Source organism: Eschscholzia californica, unplaced genomic scaffold, assembly GCF_041429995.1.
Source record: "Eschscholzia californica isolate CP2 unplaced genomic scaffold, dmEscCali1.0.p SCAF_5, whole genome shotgun sequence".
Lineage (NCBI taxonomy): Eukaryota > Viridiplantae > Streptophyta > Magnoliopsida > Ranunculales > Papaveraceae > Eschscholzia > Eschscholzia californica.
The window spans coordinates 39,867,825-39,888,612 of record NW_028238472.1 but is presented as its reverse complement, the minus strand read 5'-3'; the positions used below and the strand labels follow the sequence as shown (position 1 = coordinate 39,888,612).

At 34.9% G+C, this 20,788-nt stretch overlaps 2 protein-coding genes across 7 annotated transcripts; one reads left to right on the top strand and one right to left on the bottom strand.

Moving 5' to 3' along the window:
- Window positions 1-3,881: 3,881 nt before the first annotated feature.
- Window positions 3,882-9,109, top strand: LOC147539165 (phospholipase D alpha 1-like). Of its 6 annotated transcripts, none has more exons than XM_086639436.1 (4): window positions 3,882-4,306; window positions 4,587-4,693; window positions 6,080-7,976; window positions 8,435-9,109. In XM_086639436.1, the coding sequence occupies exons 2-4, from the start codon at window positions 4,595-4,597 to the stop codon at window positions 8,866-8,868; spliced, it is 2,430 nt and encodes an 809-aa protein (XP_086495562.1). In that variant the 5' UTR covers window positions 3,882-4,306; window positions 4,587-4,594; the 3' UTR covers window positions 8,869-9,109. The 6 variants fall into 6 exon arrangements, with proteins under 6 accessions (XP_086495562.1, XP_086495563.1, XP_086495567.1 ...); XM_086639437.1 differs by having other exon boundaries at window positions 3,891-4,306; window positions 4,575-4,693; XM_086639441.1 differs by having other exon boundaries at window positions 3,942-4,064.
- Window positions 9,110-17,846: 8,737 nt separating this feature from the next.
- LOC147539164 (NDR1/HIN1-like protein 13) lies at window positions 17,847-19,080 on the bottom strand. Its single transcript, XM_086643724.1, has one exon. It carries the CDS (start codon window positions 18,881-18,883, stop codon window positions 18,056-18,058), a length of 828 nt encoding a protein of 275 aa, XP_086499850.1. The 5' UTR covers window positions 18,884-19,080; the 3' UTR covers window positions 17,847-18,055.
- Window positions 19,081-20,788: the final 1,708 nt, after the last annotated feature.

Sequence of the window (20,788 nt, the reverse complement as noted above, 5' to 3'; positions counted from 1 at the left end):
TTGAAACCACTAGTGAACTTCAGTTTCAATGAAGTCATCCAATAATCTTTCTTCAAGAAATCGTCATGAGCACCAGGAACCAGACCAGATGGAGAAACAATCATCAACCCAAATCTTTCGTAATCTTAACTGGTTGGTCATTAAAATAAGGATATTTCTGGGAAATCCAAAAAGAGGTTAACAACCAAATGGAAAAGAGGATCATATAGATATTTTCGATAAATTAGGGAGCTACGCGAGAAGCTGGTCATTAATTTTGAGAGACATTTCAAAAACAACTCTTTTTTTTGGTGAAATATATTAGATTATATCAAATCTAAAGGACCAAACCTTATCTCCAAAAGAAAAAGGCATAGATTTCTTTTGAGAAATCAATTTATACGGCTAATAAACAATAGCTATAGCACATAATTGTTTATTTGTTTTTATCTTTTTCTTTTCCATTTTTTTCTTTTCTCTTTACCTTCTATTCTTGCATACTTTATTTCAATCTAGAAGCTCAAGAAAATAGCCCATACCATAACAATCGTTCAAGTCTAAACCGAATATGAATATCTATTAATCGTTTCTACCAATGTCGTTGATTGTCCATTGAGAAACTCACCTGATTGTGCATCAATTTTTGGACAATTTCGAGTAAGAAGCTTTAGTAGTTTAATGAAGTTACCTGGATTTTGTGAAGTTTCAGATTCATCATTTCTGCAAAACGCTAATCCTTATCCTGATAGATACCGAGCAACCTATATGGTAGCATAAATGGCTGTGGTATGATATTTGAGTTTGCTCGGAAGTAAGTTTATAAGATTTAGGGAAGATAAATTAAATTTTATAGGGTGTAGGGTTGTTGTGTTGAATTTTATAGGAATTTAAGATATTTCAATACATAAGAGTTTAAATACTTCAAATTGTTATAGTGGGACCCGAACCCGAAAACCTCACGCTCCGACTCGCCCACAACGCAATGTCTTAATTGCTAAACTTTAACCGCTAAGCCAAGGAATTCTTTATGTTAAATCAATACATCAAAACATATATTATATACCCCTATTTATTCAAAAAAAAAAAAATTACTACTACTAGTTCTTTTTTTCGGGAGGATCCAGGGGTGGACGCACCCCTCGCACCCAAGGATGGATCCAGGATTTTCACCTAGGGGGTGCGAAATTATATACTCAGATAATTTTTTTTTCCAAACACAATAATTAACAAAATACTTATAACAATTAATTATATTAATACATCAACGATTACGAACGCAACTGGCCTCTACGAGAGTTCATGTTTTGAAATGTTCGTATATCGACTAATTGACAATTTTATTAAAAACATCTTTTTCAATGAAGATTACTAAACTATCCTTCAATCACGGATCACTCATCTTGTTTCTTAAGCGTGGCTTGACTAGCTTCATATGCGGAAAAACTCTTTCAATGGAGGCAGTTTACGAATTTTATCTCTATATTTGGATTCACAACTTGAAATTTGTAATTTAATTCACAGATCAATTGGTAAAGATGATAAATTTAATCCGAGAGGACTTACCAATGTTGGAGTCGATACTGGTCTTGGAATGAAAAATAACGTTAGATTCGAGTCCGAAACTTCTGATGCTTAAATTTATTTTGAAGTATCTCTCTATAGTTGATAGTTGAACTTGAGTACGTGATTAGATAATGAAGAAGATGAAGAAGTAGTAGAGCAGAAGTGGTTTTGGTGTGGTTTAAAATGAAGAAATGAGAGATGTATATAGAGGTAGAGAATTTAGTTTGTGTAGTTGGATGATTGGGTAGTCAAGTTTATGGGGTATAAGTTAGATGAATTGAATCTTATAGGGTAGTTTTTTTTAAACATGTAACTTTATAGGGTACTTGAATTGAATTTTGTAGAGTTCATTAGTTTAGTTGAATAATTTCAAAACAGAAAAAAATATAGATTAAATGTTTATTATGGGAGGCGATCCTTCAACCTTAGGCTACCTCCATCATCGTAACACACACCACTACCACTAAGCTACGATATTAGCTAATTTTGAGTTTACACGTGATTAGATATATAAACAAGAGATATTGTCTAGGAGCCTTTCCCTCAATTTATAATATGGTCCTTAAAATTAAATATAACTTATTTAAAAAAGAAAGAAAAGAAAAAACTAACCCGTATAAAGAAAAAAGAAAAAAAAAAAAAAAAAAGAAATAACCCGTATAAAGAAAAAACTAAAGAAAAAAAGAAAAAAAAATCTATTCAGAGATAAAAGAAAGAAAAGAAAAGAAAAATAACCCGTATAAAGAAAAAAAAAAGAAAAAAAAAAATCTATTCCTAACTTATAGAGATATTCGTTTTCTACGTTCCATCTCTCTCAAGTCGTCTAGGTTTAGAAATAAAGCCTGGGTTTATAAAGAAAGAAGTTTAGGGCAAGAATGATTATTTCTACATCAATTCATCTCTCTCAATTCGTTTTGAGGTAATTTTTAAATACCATCTATCTCTCTTTAGATACGTTTAGGGCAAGAAAAAGAAATTTTCTAATGAGGTTTTATAGATTATCAATCTACAGAAACGCAAATCTCTCTTTCAATTCGTTTTGGTGTTTTGGTTTTGAAATCTATTGAGGAAATTCTAAATTCAATCTCTCTCTAGATTCGTTTAGGGCAAGGAAAAGACATTTTCTAATGGTGTTTTACGGATGATAATCTACAGAAACTCGATTCGTTTCTCTCAATTCGTAAAGAAATGAATTTTTCTAATGGTGTTTTTACGGATGATATAAAGGTAATAATATATCGACCATAACAGAATAGAAGAAAGGATGAGAATGAATTAGATGAAATTCAAAATGAATTTGGGTTGTTTATATATGAATCAGATAGGCACTTTCATTTGGGACACATCTCTTGATTTTTTGCGACATACCTCTTTGTTTTTGGGACACAACTCATGAAAAAGAGTTGGTTAAATAACTTGTTTTGTCAATTGCTCTCTGATCCATCGAACTTGGCTTGAATTCGAGGAGAGAACACCAACCATTATATGGATACCGAATGATGCCCAACAGATGATAAAAACGACTGTTAGATGATGATTCGGGCTATCCCACCTACTAACCCACGCAGAGGTAACGCTGGTCATTGGATCCTTGCGGATCCAACGCTTATGTCGCGTCCCTACGGGATCCCAAAAGGATCAACGTGCGTCCGTTGGATGCACTCGGGTTGAACGCGAGCTGTCCAGATCTGTACGTGCTCCCTTGGCTCAGAAGGCCCCCAACTAACTTGACTTTTTTGATGTTTTAGTCCCTAACTTAGCAGATCTTCGTCCAAAGTTTAAACTTGAATTTCTCATTCATCCGGATTCGAATTTGAGTGATTTTTTGGCTCTAAGTTGAAGAACTCGACGAGATGAACGCAATGACGTGATCCGTTTCTGAGTTGGACGAGTCAGGTCGAGCCAAAATCAACTCTTATTCCAACAAAGAGAACGATATTCACACTCAGTAGAGGATCGAGTTATTGTACCATGCTTCTTTGGAATTCACGAGTTATATATTTGAGATATTTAGCGTTAGGCTAAAAGAAAAGTACCAACATTAGCATTTGGGTCAAGAATTTGTCCGTTATAGAGTCTGAACTACAGACTAACCGTTGACATATTTGACTAGAGACGGTCGTTAATAACCATTAGTCTGTGACCTAAATACGAATACTGGTACTTTAGAATATGGTCTTCGGTCAGTGACCAACCGACCTCTAGCGATCGACCGACAACAAGAAAGTGACAAGAGACTAGAAAGGAAAGAATTTTGAAGAGAAGGATATAAAGAAAAGAAAAAGATTTTGATTTTGGTCTAGTTTCCTATTACACCCCAAATATTGGATATTTAAATTATACTCACTTAATTGAAAATGAAGCATTATAGTTGAGTGAGGGAAGGAAGGAAGGAAGGAGATAAATTGTATAATAGGCCTTGGCGCCTTGCAGCACCATATGTGTGTTAATCGAAGTGTTGACGCGTTTATAGATCTGTCTCGAGATCTACTTCCCTAATCGGTCTCTAGTAAACGATGCTGGTACCGTTTTCTTTCTTTATAAATCCTCCATCCTCTTGGCGCGTCATTTCTGTGTGTGTGTCTCTTCCTTTCTACTCCGTTTCTTTCTCTCTCTAAAAACTTCATCACTCCTTCATCTCAGATCTACTTCTTATTTAAAACTTCAATAAAATAACTTCTCATCACTCCAAGGATAATATATATTTATATATCAACTCCATTTCTTTCCTTCTTTCTCCCTCATTCTCGATTTCAGATCTCTCGTAAGCTCTCTCTCTCTCTCTTTCTCTCTCTAAACACACAGACTAACTCTCTCTCTCTCTATCTCTTGTGTTGAATCACAATCTTATCTTCTTCCGAAGTTAGTGGGATTAATTGAGAGTCATTTCACAAAGTCAATTTGTTTTCTAAGTTTTTTTTATTTGGTTTATACGATTACCATTTTTCTTTGATCTAGTGATCTTTTTTTCTGGTTAAGTTTTAATTAGAATCACCGTTTTGAACTATTAATTTGAGTTTCTGATAGCTAAGATTTATGTTCAGGTTAAAAAATGGCGATGATTTTACTTCACGGAACTCTTCATGCTACCATCTTTGAAGCAAAATCAGTAGGTAATTCTGATGGAGGAGGACCCAAGTTCTTCCGAAAGGTACGTTTTGATCTCTCTCTCTCTCTCTCTATCTATTTATTTATGTTCGTTTTCATTGATCTAGCAAGGGAATACTAGGCAGATTTGGGAGGGAATCTCAAATCAACGGTTAGGGTTGATTTGTCAACTTCCTCTTCATTTGTGTCCTAAATCAAGAGGAAATTTCAGCTGTTGATTTGAAATTCTCTTCCAAATCTGGCTGGGAATTTCCTTGCTCCATCACTACTAATAAATTAATCGATCCGACCATCGCTAATACGGCTATGGACATTTGTTTTTTAGTTCTAGACTTTACTTTGACTAAAATATAGGTAGCCTTTGTTTCCTTTTATAACTGACCCATGTCTCAATTGACTCGTAGTGTTTGTTTCTTGTCTCGACTCGTAATGTCTGACTAGTCTGAATGGTCGATTTTATATACATTTGAGTTAGACGATTCAGAAACAAATGAGTCAGGGAAGTTGGACTCAGACAATGAAAAACAAACACCTCGGAACGTAAGTTTGAGACAAGAGATAACATGGGAAAAAGTTCTGATTAATATTTTCTGGTTGGTTTTCTTTTGGCGTCATCCCTTTCAACTTTAATGATGGTTAGATTCATAAAATACATTCTTTTGGTAAAAATGTTCTATGGATACAATTATGAGCAAACACCTTTTTCAACTGCAAATTCGTTTCCTAAACAGTTTAACTAAACACATTTCTTGGAAATTTTTCTTCTTTGTTTCTGAGAAGACTAAATTATGTCCAGATCATGGGGACTCTGTGGAGGCTCTAATAGTCATCTTTGTTTGTAAAGTCCATGTTACGGGAAAAAAAAGAAGCTAAATGAACTCTCAATGTCCCGACCATGTATCAGAGTGAAATTGCTTATCAACAATGGATAAACACAAAGTAACTCCAATCCTGTATCTCCAAATATTTGGCGATACATGAAATTGCTTATCAACAGTGGATAAACACAAAGTAACTCCGATCATGTACTCTGTTCGGACTTGGGTTGATCATCTAACATTTCCTTAGTTCCCTTGCGGCCGGCTTTGGAATTTACGGGTCTGTTTTTTTTTTCTAACTTTTTGATGCTTTCTGATGCATAAGGTCTAACCGGGAAAGTGGACGATACCATTAGTTTTTCAACTATCCTGAAAATCAATTTTGATGCTTTTGTTTTGTTATTCTTAACTGGAAATATTTTTATCATCATTGCTGCACTATACGCAGATTCTGCTTCCATTACGTAGATTTATGACCACCTATTGACTTATTTCTATTATTGCACCTAATATCACTAAATCTTATTCTTGTGGGATACGGGTGAACTCATTTTGCTTGTTGCTATGTATCTCTCGTTATTATAATTCACATACCAACTTTCTTCCTTCAGCTTGTGGAGAATGTCCAGGAGACAATTGGACTTGGAGAAGGTGCTACCAGACTTTATGCCTCAATTGATTTAGAAAAAGCTAGGGTTGGACGAACCCGAATCCTTCAAGAAGATACCTCCAACCCCCATTGGGACGAGTCTTTTCACATTTACTGTGCTCATCATGCTTCTAACATTATAATCACAGTCAAAGATGATAATCCTATTGGAGCAACACTAATTGGAAGAGCTTATGTTCCTGTTGAAGAAGTCATGACTGGGGAAGAAGTAGATAAATGGTTAGATTTATTAGATGAAGAACGTAATCCTGTGGGTGAAGATTGTCAAATCCATGTCAAGCTCCAATACTTTGATGTTTCCAAAGACAAAAATTGGTCTCTAGGGATTAGAAGTACTAAATTTCCTGGAGTTCCTTACACATTCTTCAAACAGAGACAAGGGTGCAAAGTTTCTTTATACCAAGATGCTCATGTCCCAAATGACTTTATTCCAAAAATTCCTCTTGCCGGAGGCAATTATGAACCAAACAGATGCTGGGAGGATATCTTCGATTCGATCAGTAATGCAAAACACTTGATTTATATTACGGGATGGTCTGTTTATACTGAAATAACCTTGATAAGAGACTCGAGGAGGCAAAAACCTGGAGGAGATATCACCCTTGGCGAGCTTCTTAAGAAAAAGGCCAGTGAAGGTGTTGCAGTCCTTATGCTGGTTTGGGATGACAGAACCTCTGTAGGTCTATTGAAGAAAGACGGATTAATGGCTACCCATGACGAAGAAACTGCAAATTATTTCAACGGCACAGACGTGCATTGTGTTCTGTGTCCCCGTAATCCTGATGATGGAGGAAGTGTTATTCAAGATTTACAGGTATCAACCATGTTTACTCATCATCAGAAGATTGTACTAGTAGATGCCGCAATGCCAAATCCAGAATCAGAAAAAAGAAGAATTGTGAGTTATATTGGGGGTCTTGATCTTTGTGATGGAAGGTACGATACTCAGTTTCATTCCCTTTTCAGAACTTTGGACACTGCCCATAATGATGATTTTCATCAGCCTAACTTCACCGGGGGTGCTATTGCTAAAGGCGGGCCTAGAGAGCCTTGGCATGATATTCACTCTAGACTGGAAGGAGCTATTGCTTGGGATGTATTATTCAATTTCGAGCAAAGATGGAAAAAGCAAGGAGGAAAGGATATATTGGTCAATTTGCGAGACCTTTCCGATATTGTGGTTAATCCCTCTCCTGTCACGTTTGCGGAAGATCCCGAAACTTGGAATGTGCAATTATTCAGATCTATTGACGGTGGAGCCGCTTTTGGATTCCCTGATACACCCGAGGCTGCAGCAGGAGCTGGGCTTGTTAGTGGCAAAGATAATATTATTGATCGAAGTATTCAAGATGCTTATATACATGCAATTCGGAGAGCAAAAGACTTCATCTATATCGAAAATCAGTATTTCTTAGGAAGTTCATATGGTTGGAAAGCTGATGATATAAAGCCCGAAGATATTGGAGCTTTGCATCTTATACCTAAGGAGCTCTCCTTAAAGATTATTAGTAAGATTGAAGCAGGAGAGAGATTTACTGTTTATGTCGTGATTCCTATGTGGCCAGAGGGTATACCAGAAAGTGGATCAGTTCAAGCTATACTTGATTGGCAGAGAAGGACATTGGAGATGATGTACACTGATATCTCCCAAGCCCTTAAAGCTAATGGAGTTGAAGCAAGCCCTAAAGATTACTTAACGTTCTTCTGTCTGGGTAATCGGGAGGTGAAGAAAGACGGAGAATATATTCCATCAGAAGAACCAGAACCTGATACTGATTATAGTAGAGCTCAGGAAGCTCGTCGTTTCATGATCTACGTTCATACCAAGATGATGATAGGTACGTGATTTCTTTTGTATTTACACAGAAGTCTGAAATAGTTTCTTCTGAACTCAGACGGTGTTGTTTCATTGTCTCAAACTGAATCTTCTAAGCCTGACTTGTGATATAGTCCGGGGCTTGTCATTTCAAGTTATTTCAGACAATGAGCTCTTAAGTCAGACTTATTTTATGTCTGATTGAAAAGAGTTCATAATTAGCCCGAGTCAACTATTCAAAACGACTAAGACAAAAACAACCACGCTGGAGTCTAACTCGAATCAAATCAGATCTTGAGACAGATTTCAAATCTGATTAAGAAAAAAACTTAATAGTACTCAATTTGACATTTACTTTCACTCGATGATTTCGATTATACTCGCACCGTTGTTTGTTTTGTTAATTTGATTTTTTTTCAATCCAATGGCCATACTAAATTACTAATCGATGAATTTTGATTAAATTTTGTGTATTTGCAGTTGATGATGAATACATTATTGTCGGATCAGCCAACATCAACCAAAGATCAATGGATGGTGCAAGAGACTCTGAAATAGCTATGGGAGCTTACCAACCGTATCACCTATCCAACAGAGAACCAGCAAAAGGCCAAATCCACGGATTCCGAATGGCATTATGGTATGAACATCTTGGCATGCTTGATGATACTTTCCTTGCACCCAACACCGAAGAATGTGTCCGTAAAGTGAACAGAATTGCTGACAAATACTGGGAAATATACTCGAACGAATCACTAGACCGTGACTTACCTGGCCATCTTCTCACTTACCCCATTGAAGTAACTGATGATGGAGATGTCAAAGAGCTTCCAGGAACGGAATTCTTCCCTGATACTAAAGCTCGTATTCTCGGTACCAAATCTGACTTTCTTCCTCCAATCCTTACATCATAAGTTGGTCATTGTATCCAAGTAGTTTACGTGGAACTATCTTTCCTTTTCCAATACTAGTTTTGCTAGTAGAAATAAGCCATCATCTGCTTAAGTTTAATCGTTTTCATCGTCATTACCATAGGATTGGTTGTTTTCATGTCTACAATGTTTACTTAAACTGTGTTGATTTTAAGTTAAATTAGTTTGATTTTATGTTTGGATCTACATTAGTAATGAAAGGTTTTTAAGTTTGAAAGGAAAAGATAGAAACAATGGGCCGAAAGGCTCAACTATTCCCGACGGTTGTTTGGGCTTATTTTAGGTTCAAACAGTGATCTTGAACCATGATAAAACATGGTATGTTCTCTATAAATGTGGGTCTTGGGCCGTGGACTATTATGTGGAGTTTTATGTATAATAACTAAAAATACTAACATTATCTTTCACATAGATTAGAATATTTTACAAAAATGTTTAGTTTTATATATAGCTAAAAGTATTCTCATTTTATTTTACTAAACTTATATGTACTAATTAGATATTATATATGTGATAGTTCTTGTATGAATATGGGATACCGATACGACACCGATACGACGTAAACAAGATCTTAAGGCTGGTTTTAACCTTTTAGGTCTAAATCTCACTTGTTTGAATATAACAAATTGTTTGGTACAATAGTCAGATTTTTTTTTAGATAATTGACTTTTAATTTAGATTTATTTTATAGTATTTGATTTGAATGAACACAAAATCGACCTTAGACAACCATTCATAAAAGGAAGAAAGAAAAGGAGGCAGATAAAAGGAAAATGCTAGAACTTATTCATACTATTATTTTAAAATCAATTCAATCAAATTACTCAAAAAAATAATTATTATTTTCAAGAAAATCATTAAGAATTTGTGAAAATATTTGGGAGAGAGTGATTAGAGCAATGATTTTTGTTTTCTATAAATGAGTCAAAATCTTGCACTGAAAACAAGAAGAGAAAAGAGGATAACCCTTCCACTCAGCAAAACAAAGGGGGGGCAGACCCACATAACTAACCAGCTGGATCCTCAAGGATAGAGAATCACCATCCCAACCAAATAAAACTAAAACCTAAACATCTGCCAGCTAATAATAATAAAACCAAAACATTGCTATATCTGTTCAAAAATACTATTTGCCTCTCTTTGTAATTTAGTGTTAATAGGGGTAGAAATATATTAGACCACTGCTGGTTAAGTCACCTAATGAGGATGAATTAGAAATTAACTTTTCTCAGCATCTCTCATATAAGATCACTGCATACGAATTCATCAAAAAATTGCATCAAATTCCAAAAACCTAATCCTATAAGAAAAAGTTGCACTTTTTAAACGTTATCGGAGTTTATGTATGTCAATTCATAGCCGTCCATATAAAATTTGAATTGCAAATCAGAGTTTATGCGGTAATGATAGTTGTAGATACAAAGTTCAAACTATAAACCAGAGTTTATATATAACAATTGACTATGTGGTTTATGAAGTTTAAATTGTCAAGTACTAACTCAAACTTTCATTAAAAAAAAAGTACTAACTCAAACTTTCATTAAAAAAAAGTACTAACTCAAACACTGAAAATCCAACAAGCAATATGTGAAGGTAAAGCCAACCACAAGTGACATTATGATACAAGGACAAGCAACCTAACTTCTTTTCATATATAAACCATAGGAGCAACAAAACTCGTGTGTAAGTCTTAAATGAGTTTTTGTTGAAAGTCTTAAATGAGTTGGTCATGCATAAAGTGAGAACTTTTGGAAGCTTCTTTCTTGAATTTTTTTTTTTATCGGACACAAACACTCTAGCGTCTTGAAAAAATGCCCCTTGTTTTAGTAAACAAAAAGAAAATTAAAGAGAAATTGTGGATATTTTACCAAAGTTCGTAGGATACAGAATGTTTAAAAAAATTTGTGGGCGGAGCATAAAACTTCTTCTTCCTCGTTTAAGGTCATCAATCTCCATCCACCACAACCACCACCATTTCTCTTCCTATGTCTCTCTCCCTTTCTTTTTTATCCTCACTTTCCACCACGGCACCACCACCACTATTTATCTTTCCTCTCTTTCTCTCATCCTCTCTATCCCCTATTCTCTCTCGCTATATCCGTTCTGACGAAGGGCAGGACCTCCTTCATCGAATCTCCAGCTGGTTTGGGGTGATTCTCCGAAATGATTTCCTGTCGATACTCGATAATGATAGCACTGGGAGGTGGTGGTTAGAGGAGAAGAGAAAAAATTTTGAAAAGAAATTAAAGATCGTCGAAAACTGTCATGTGCCGACACCCATTACCAAAGTTAAGAAGGAACGGGGATGTAGTTAGGACACACACCTAAACCGAAAAAGGACAAAAGAAGTTTCACTCAAAATTTCTTGTCTAAAATCTTTTCTGTTTCCCAAAAATAGCAGTCAAATAAATCAGTTACACTTGTGACAAAAAAATAAAAATAAATCAGTCACAATTTGTTCAAATGTGACCATATGAAAGTTTACTAGGTTCCCACCGCGCCCTACGGGCGCGGTAGATCCCTCTTGGCTAACGCCGTTGTGGTTTACTACGTCCTGATTTTACGAGTAAAGTATTTTCGAGCATTCTCCGTGTGTGCGTGTACCGTGGGATCTATGATCACGTCGTTCACATCACGTAAACGAAGTGATCATAGATCCCACGGTACACGCACACAAGGAGAATGCTCGAAAATACTTTACTCGTAAAATAAGGACGTAGTACACCACAACGGCGTTAGCCAAGAGGGATCTACCGCGCCCGTAGGGCGCGGTGGGAACCTAGTTTCATGTAATTCAAGGTGGAAATCTAGTTTTTAGTTATTCCATCGTAAAAAAAAAAAATTAAAATTGTAATGAAATTGAAAGGGAGAACTAAATTTACCCACCAACCGCAACAAAACTACTAATCTTTTGTTAGTTCCAAGTGAAATTTTTTAAAAAAAATCTTAAATAATATCTCAATGTCGAAATCCATGTCTACACCAATTCAACATTATACAGAGACATGTAATTCGAATTTGCATCACAACTCTCTGTATTAATTTCGCAACACATAAACCTCTCTGTATACAACCGCCCTGACGTAAAAATAGCACTAATCTCCTTGAAGTGTCTATCGAACTTTCACTCATCTCGTGTATCAAATACAATCAAATTCTTCTTACGTCTTCCACACAAAAGATCAAACCTTGTTTTTCAAATGTGGGTCTTTCATAAAACACATGCAAACATACAACCAAACAAATGCCCATATTCTACAAAAACCAAAATACAAAAAAAAAAATGAGAGAAAACATACAATCAATGGTTACCTTTTTAGTAGTAAGGCAAGATGAGAAAAAAGAAAAGACAGAGAGAAAAAATACAACTGTTAGGTCAAATTGACATTTTTTTTATGAAGGTCAAATTGACATAGAAACTGGACTTAATATGGAGCACTTGATTCCTATCTCACCATGGAGGAGCCCGGTTGATTTAAACTTGAAAATAAAAATAAAAAAATCATTTGTCAAAACTAAGAAAAAAACTCGAACCAATTGTAGATTGGAAGAAATTTGGAAGAAATTGTTACTCTTTTACAGAAAACCCCAAAATAATCACAAATTGGCATACAATTATTATGGGGTGATTCTCCGAAATGATTTCCTGTCGATACTCGATAATGATAGCACTGGGAGGTGGTGGTTAGAGGAGAAGAGAAAAAATTTTGAAAAGAAATTAAAGATCGTCGAAAACTGTCATGTGCCGACACCCATTACCAAAGTTAAGAAGGAACGGGGATGTAGTTAGGACACACACCTAAACCGAAAAAGGACAAAAGAAGTTTCACTCAAAATTTCTTGTCTAAAATCTTTTCTGTTTCCCAAAAATAGCAGTCAAATAAATCAGTTACACTTCTGACAAAAAAATAAAAATAAATCAGTCACAATTTGTTCAAATGTGACCATATGAAAGTTTATAACCACTCACAATTTTTGTTTTTTATTACCAACACCAACATTAATTGTGCTATACAGGGATGAATGTTTAAAGGGTGTGACGAGGGAATTTAAAAAGTATTCAAGGAAAGATAAGTACAATTTTCAAATGTTAAATATAGGTGAAGATATGGCATATTCTTAGATGTGAGTAAGCTTTTATTTTAATTTTTAAGAAGCATAAAGTATTAAGAAATAAAAAGAGGTATCAAGAAATAATATATTTATATTTTTTAATTTAACAGTTTACGATCTTTGAGTTAAAGGTCGTGATTAAATATCTTTACAAGAAAGTTGGAGACAAAAATTGTCACTTTTTACGATTTTTTTTATCTAGGTATTAGTTGTCTCAAAAAATTAGTAGTCGGTTGCAATGGATCGGATTGTGTCAGTTTAATATATTAGTACTTATTTTACTGGTATAAGCCAATTCGGATTTAATTATGTAAATGTAAATACATTACTAAGAAAAGATTAGGAAATGAAATGTACCATATTACCACGCTCTACAAATTTTTACAATAATTTAATGGGAGATTGGGCCAAAGGCTCGACAATTTATCAGAATTAAAGGTCGAGTCTCCTGCAGAAAATAAATAAGTTGCAAGCTCATTGTTGAGACAGTAAAAAAACTACAAAATTAGATTACTTTACACGATATTGCATATTTTCCATTTGAGAAAATTCAGTTTAAATTAGAAAAGGTACGCGTAGATGTTATTTTTTAGAAAATTACATCTGTGTCATCGACTTGTATAATGACAAGTGTTTTTTTTCTTTCTCCCAATTAAAATTGCATACTCTCTCTAAAATCACGTCTCTTTTCCTCTCTCTCAAATAATGTTTCTATTTTTTTTGTCTCTGCAACTTTTACATTCTTTGCAATTTCTACTTTCTCTCTTCTTAATTTATTTTATATTTTTCTTCTATTCCATTTATACTCTCTAATTCTACTTTTTCTTTACAATGTCTTACTTCTCAATTTCTTTTCTCTTTTCTTATCTCAATTATTCCAGAGTTCATTTTTCTTTCTTATTAATACTTTCCTCTCCAAACATTTTTCATTCCTCAAAATGTATAAACATTTATGAAAATGTATTGGACATTAATGAATGTATATCAATTTTTTTTGTGATGTGCATTTTGTATATTGTAAGGAACATTTTTTGACGTAGTTGACATAATCAAATGTAAAGGACAATTTCAAAAAGGCCAGCGTTTTGGGGAAAGCAAAATAGTTTTCGGGGTGTGAAGACTTGGTCAAAAATTGGTCAATTTTGTTTGACAATTTTATTTAGGGGGGAAAGCAAAATAGCTTCTCCACCTCAGCTCTCTCTCTCCACCTCATCTTCTCTCTCCCCACCACTCTCTCTTCTCAGACAGGTCGCCGGCCGGAAAATTTTTCGACCGGCGACCATTAAAAAAAAAGTCACTCTCTCTCTCTAAATTTTTTTTTCTTCTCTCTCTCTCTCTAGATTTGGGACCTTCAACAGATCCTCTCTCTCTATATTTGTTCTAGAGAGAGAGAGTTTAAGAAGAAAAAAAATTTAGAGAGAGAGGTGAGGTGGAGAGAGAGTGTGGTGAGGTGGGGTGTTTTTTTTTATTTCCCCTTAAAATTTATTTCTCCAGAAAATTTCTAAATTTCTACATATTCCCTTTAAAATTTCACACCCCGGAAATTATTTAGCTTTCCCCAAAGCGCTGGCCTTTCAAAAAATATCTCACACGAATAAGACAAATAAAAATTTCTATGTAAGACATTTACGAGTGCACTTTACATACTCTAAAATTATTTATTTTTTCAATTTTTTTTTGCGAAGTGCATTTTTTTATATTGTATGCGACATTTTTTTTATGTATTTCATTTTTTTTTAAATCCACTTAGTCCATTTTTAGAGAGAAAAATTCAAATATTTTTCGAATTTTCAAGCTCTTGTTTCAATCTCTAATAAAATTTAACATCTTTTTCGAATCTTCAATAAAATAACATGTGATAATTTCACCAAATCTGACCCCTTCTCCGTAACAAAAAAAAACCATGATTGATTTCATTATCATTGAAAAAGGGGCAATTCTGTTTTGGCACCCAATTTGTGACACAACACAGCATTTTGATCCCATAAGTCTCTGACAGTTCGATTTAACTCCCAAGGGTAAAAAAATTAATTTTCTTCAGAACTACCCTTCGAGTGCCAAAATGAAATTATTTTCAACAAAAATAAAAACATAAAAGCCACATCAACCTTTTTATTTATCCTTCACTTCACCTCATCTCTGTTCCATCTCATCTTTCTCCACCTAACCTTTCTTCTGTGACGACCTAACCCTGCAAAAATTTCGACCGACGGCCTAACCCTAAAAATTTTATTTTTTCTCTTGTCTCTCTCTTCTTCATATTCCTTCTCTATCTTCTTCTCTCTCTAAACTCTCAGACGAAGGGAGAGAAAGGAAGAAGAAGAAAAGAGAGGAAGGTTAGGTCGTCGACCAGAATTTTGTTTTGGCCCTTTTTGCCGAAGAAGAAAGGTGAGGTGGGAGGAGGAGATGAGATGGAAGAGAGACGAAGTGAAGTGGAGGAGAAATAAAAAGGTGAAGTGACTTTTATGTTTTTAATGTTTTGGGAAATAATGCCACACTCCCAAGGGTAGTTCAGCAAAAGGTTAAAAAAACTTTGGTCATTCGGGGCCAAATTGATCTATCAGACACTTATTGGAGTTGAGTTTGTCAAAAATTGGGGGCCGCAACAGAATTAATCCTTAAAAGAAATACCACCAGACCAAAAAATACTATCAGATTTCTTCACGATTAAATTCTTGGTAGTTTCATTCACAAGAGAGAAAGGATAGACATCAAATTTCAGCATTAATGTCTTCGTCATTTTTAGAGAGTTTAAGAAAGAATGAAAGAACATAGAGAAAGAGGAATACAAAACATGGTTCATTCTTCATCATCCCTACCGCCACCACCTTTGGCTGCCACAACTCCGTCCACCCCACCACCTTGTTTCTCTCTCCTCCTCCTCTTCCACTACTCTCTTCTCGTCTTTTTTTCTCTATCTCGCCCTTAATTCCGACGAAAGGAATGGATTACCCTAGCCGAAGCCCTTCGCATGAGAAGGGGGACCCCCCTTCTGAGGCGAAAGGTCATCCCTTTCTTATGAAGAAGAGGGTGATTCACTTAAAACTATTGTGTCACTCATGTATTCTTCGCAATCACACCAGTATTTTCAGTAGCGTGACAACTTAATTACATCTTATTTTTCTAGTTAAAGCAAATTATCTTTCAACAAAAAAATAGTTAAAGCCAATTATGTATTTTTCTTTTACTCTATTATTGTTTTGTAGTCATTTACCCACTTTCATCCCTTCACTAGACCTCTCATAATCTCTTTTAATAGTGAGAAAAGCTAACGTCAACTATCTCGCCGTACTTTAATACAAAAAAAAAACTATCTCGCCGTACTTCTTGATTTGATTTTTCTTTTATGGGTTAATTCTATTTTGGCACCCAATTGTTGACCAACTCATTATTTTGACCCTCAATTGTGTCCGACAATTCGTTTTGGCCCGAATTTCTTGTTTGACCCCCAAACATTTTTTTAAACCTCCCAATTCTACCTTCACACCTTTAAAGTAGAAACTCAAAAAACAAGAATAATTTCTGGAAAAAAAGGTGGAAACTCAAAAAATACATGAACCAAACACACCTTTAAAGTACCCGGCAAAAAGTCATTGACTAGAGTTGTCCGTCGACGACCGACGACTTCTTTGTCTCTTCTCTCCCGTCTCTCTCTTCTCTATCTCTCTTTTCACTTTCCCTTCTCTCTCCCTCTCTTCTCTCTCCCTCTCTTCTCTTTCTCTCTTTTCCAATCTCTTTTTCTCCTCGCTCTCTTTATCTTTTCGCTCTCTTCTCTCTCTTTAACTCCGACGATGGGGAGGAACCCCTTTGTCGGATTTCTGGTTTCTCGACGAAATCAGTATGGTTTCGTCTTCAAACCAAGGTTTCGGTGAAGGGACTCCTCCCTTTCGCCAGAGATATATATAGAGAGAGAGAGAGAGAATAGAGTGAGAGGGAAGGGAGAGAGAGAAGATGGAGAGAGGGAAGGGAGAGAGAGAAGAGAGAGGGAGAGAGAGAGGGAAGATGAGAGGAGGAAGTATTGTCGGAGAAGGTGAAAGTTTCGGCGAAATTTATTGGAGAGGTGGTCGGACTTTACTGTGGAAGTCGATGGGGTTCATGGTGGAAGCGGGAGAGAAAGAAGAGGGATGAGGTTGAAAATATTAAGTGTTTGGACAACGATGAATTTTTTTATCTATTAGTGAAAATGACTCATCATGTCAAGGATTTTGTCATTTTAACACTCCCCAAAATACAAATTTTTTTTTTTCACTCAAAACTTTATAACTAGAAAAATTCCTTTTTTTCTCCCAATGACCCACCTTCTAAAACCGTGATGTTGATTATCAACTACTTAGCGGGAACTGGGAAGTTCTCGAGGGGTCCAGTATCAATTAAAAATCTCCCCTAAATGATAATTGTATCCTGATTAATACAAGTCATATTAAGACAAAAAGAAACAAACACCACTCAGAGAATAATTCACACAACTTAAATGAATAGGCTAACAAAACGCACTCTTCACCTGAAAATTCAATTTGTTGACACTTTTTTATTAATTATAAATATTAAAATAATTTCTCTAACCAAATTATATACTATTTCATTAAATACAATAGTAATACCAGTAAAGAACCAATTAAAAAAATTGTTTTTATTGAAATTAAGAAACTATCAAAATAGTGATGATTAAATTACGGGTCATCCTAGTCAAATATCGACATCCAAGAAACTAATAACACCCATAAAATGAATAACATTCAAACAAAATGAGAGAAATATAATTATAATTACATGAGTAATAAAATACAAGGAAAAGAAACTACTATTTCATCAAAAAAAATTTTAAAAAAAAGGAAAAGAAACTACAATTAATAAAAAGAATATTTATATCAATTTTTCCAAGTCTCATACTTTTCATCCAATAAATTTACAAATATATAAAATTAAAAAAAAATGAATTATCACTAAAATAATGAAAAACAAAAGAAGAAAAGAAAATAGATTGATTAATAAAAAAACAAAAATGGGAGAGAGAGAGAAAGTAAAACAGAGTTAAGTAATTTATTGATTTTTGAGATCAAAAAGTCCATTTCCAGATCTTGATCTGAAGATTAACCTTACATTTAGGAGTAGGAGAAGAACCAGAAAATTCCCAACTAGTTGAATTTGATTTCCCCCCTTTCCCTTTCTTTGGTACTGCCCTAATTTGATCACAATTGATTTGAATTCCAACTTTCTTAGTCTTCAATCCACCAATCTTCACTTTAACTTCTGTATTTAATTGAATATCTAATGGCAACCCAGATTTCTTCTTCATATCAGTTTTCAATAAATCAGCAGTAGCAGGATCTAAATCAGCAACTTGATTTGAAGGACTAATGAGTTTAAATTTAAGAAGGGTAACATTTTTAGTTCCATGAATTAAAGAAGGAAAAGATCCATCACCAATATCAACTCCATTAGAAAAAACAGAGATATTAATAGGATTATAATAAAAGATCAAATCTTTGTTAGGGTTTTTAGCTGAAATTATAAGATCAAGTTTTGAATTGAGATTAGAAGTACCATCTTTGAATGTAGTGATATTAAATTGAGTGATATGAAGATTGTAGAGAGAGAAAGTGGGTCGTTTTGGTTGATAAATTGAGTAAATAACAGCACCAACAATGGCAGCTAAGATTAAAATAATGATAATGAGAAGGGTAGACCAGAGGAAACAAGAACAACAACAACTCCGGCGACGGCGGCGCTTTGGTTGAGGACGATAAGTTGGACGGGTGGCGCCGTACAACTGAGATTTGGTAGGTGGGAAGGGTTGGTTATTATTAGTGTTTCCATTGCCGTTTAGGGTTTGACTAGGAGGATTTGCTAGTGGTTTTGAAGATGGGTAGATCCTCTCTGTCATCTTCTTGGAGTTCTTTTGTTAGGGTTTGAAGGAAATTCAGTAGAAGATGGAGGAGATAAGGAGATTTAGGGAAACAGAGAGATAAAGTAGTGAGAGAAAGGAGAGGAGAGAGATAGAAAGGAGTAAAGGAAGAGCACTTACTCCAATATTTGGATCTGAATCAGTCTTTTTCTTTCTTTCTCTAGACAAGTGTTTAAGAGGTGTGAGATAATAATAATAATTTTATTATTATTAATTCTTTTTGTGAATAAACAACTCATTTCCAATTCATAATTGAGTGTTGAAGAAACCCTATTTTGAATTCTAGGGAGGTGGTACCCATTTTGAGTTTTTGTCACTATTTTGGAGTATGACCAAGATTGATGGGTACTTGTAATTAATGAATGATGGATGGTTCGTGGGGATTAGGAGATGAGCCCTATTTTCATGGGCAGTCTCTGCCCAAAACCAAGTCGGCTGTGTAGCTATTGGACATGGGGTGGAGCTAAAGGCGTCCCTTCTCGCCTCAACCTTGACTCTTGGCCTTTCTCGTGGACTTCGGCTCACGGACCAGACAGTTTGAAGGCTCTCGAACCGACTTTAATCTATATTATTCAAGTCCAACACAGCTTAGGTGTTAGGTTAATCCCACTTTAATTGTGGAAGGGGCAGGGGGTGTATTAATAACTGTGGGAGAAGCCTTACCTCTTGAGCTAGCTTTTGGGATAAGAAGGCCCAAGACCACACAACCCTGGTATCAAAGTCCGAGTAATAACAAGTCTCGACTCAATAACTATTGAAGTTAAGAGCCAATGTGCGAGAGAGAGATTGTTAGGTTAATCCCACATTGGTTGTGGAAGAGGCAGGGGATGCGTTAATAAGTGTGAGAGAAGTCTTACCTCTTGAGCTAGCTTTTAGGGTAAGAGAGACCCAAAGCTACCCAATATTAGGCACAATCCAAGTGCCTCTGGACTTACCTAAGTTGTACAACACGAAGAGAGAAAGCAAGGCTTGAATAAAAAGGAAGGACCGCCTACAGATGTGCCAATTCAAGATTCTAAATGAGTCTCTCCTCTAAAATTAGTAGAAGTCAAATTTCTATTATATAAAGCATGCAGTGCTTGTAAATTATGATTTACATACATTTTTAGTGTATATGTCAAAAACCCTATAGTGTCAAAAATCTAGTTGTGACACCAACACGGTTTAGTCTCCAAATTAACCCGGTTATTCTTTAAAATAGACAACCCATTTATTGTACTTATCTTACCGGCCCACACACTTTACCGTGATCATTACGGTATGTGATAGGTATTGTTGATGGACACTCGATAATACTAATTTCTTCATTAAGGGAGAGTATATTTTGCTATTACCTTGTACATATTTACATAAAAGTTACTATAAGATAAAAAGACAAATGAACGATTTTTACTCATGCTATTTAATCAAGCTCGACATAAGTTATTTTAATAAGTACTTATCTCAACTAATCTAAAAGATAAAAATAAAATACTACAAGTTTAGATGATTTTGTGATGAATGACAATGATAACTTGTGGAAAAATAAATCCACTAATTTTTCATAGAACTTCATGATATTATTAATAAACACATTGATGGCTAGTTTCACTATATGCCCAAGGTTGTGTAAAAAGAATTTCGTCAATCCTGTTTGTACGATGCATCTGGTAATGTTCTAACTCGAACTTTCAAAATGGAAAAAGTGAAAGAAAGAATTGTATTCATAACACACCAAAGCTACAAATATAAAATAGGTAGTGAAATGATGTAGCCTTTAACATCAATAGTTTTTTTTTTTGATGAGAATTTTAACATCAATAGTTAACAACACGTACTTCTAACTTCTAAGTACAGAAATTCCATAAATTAGATGTTGGGAAAGTTTAAGGAAGAGTTTCTAGA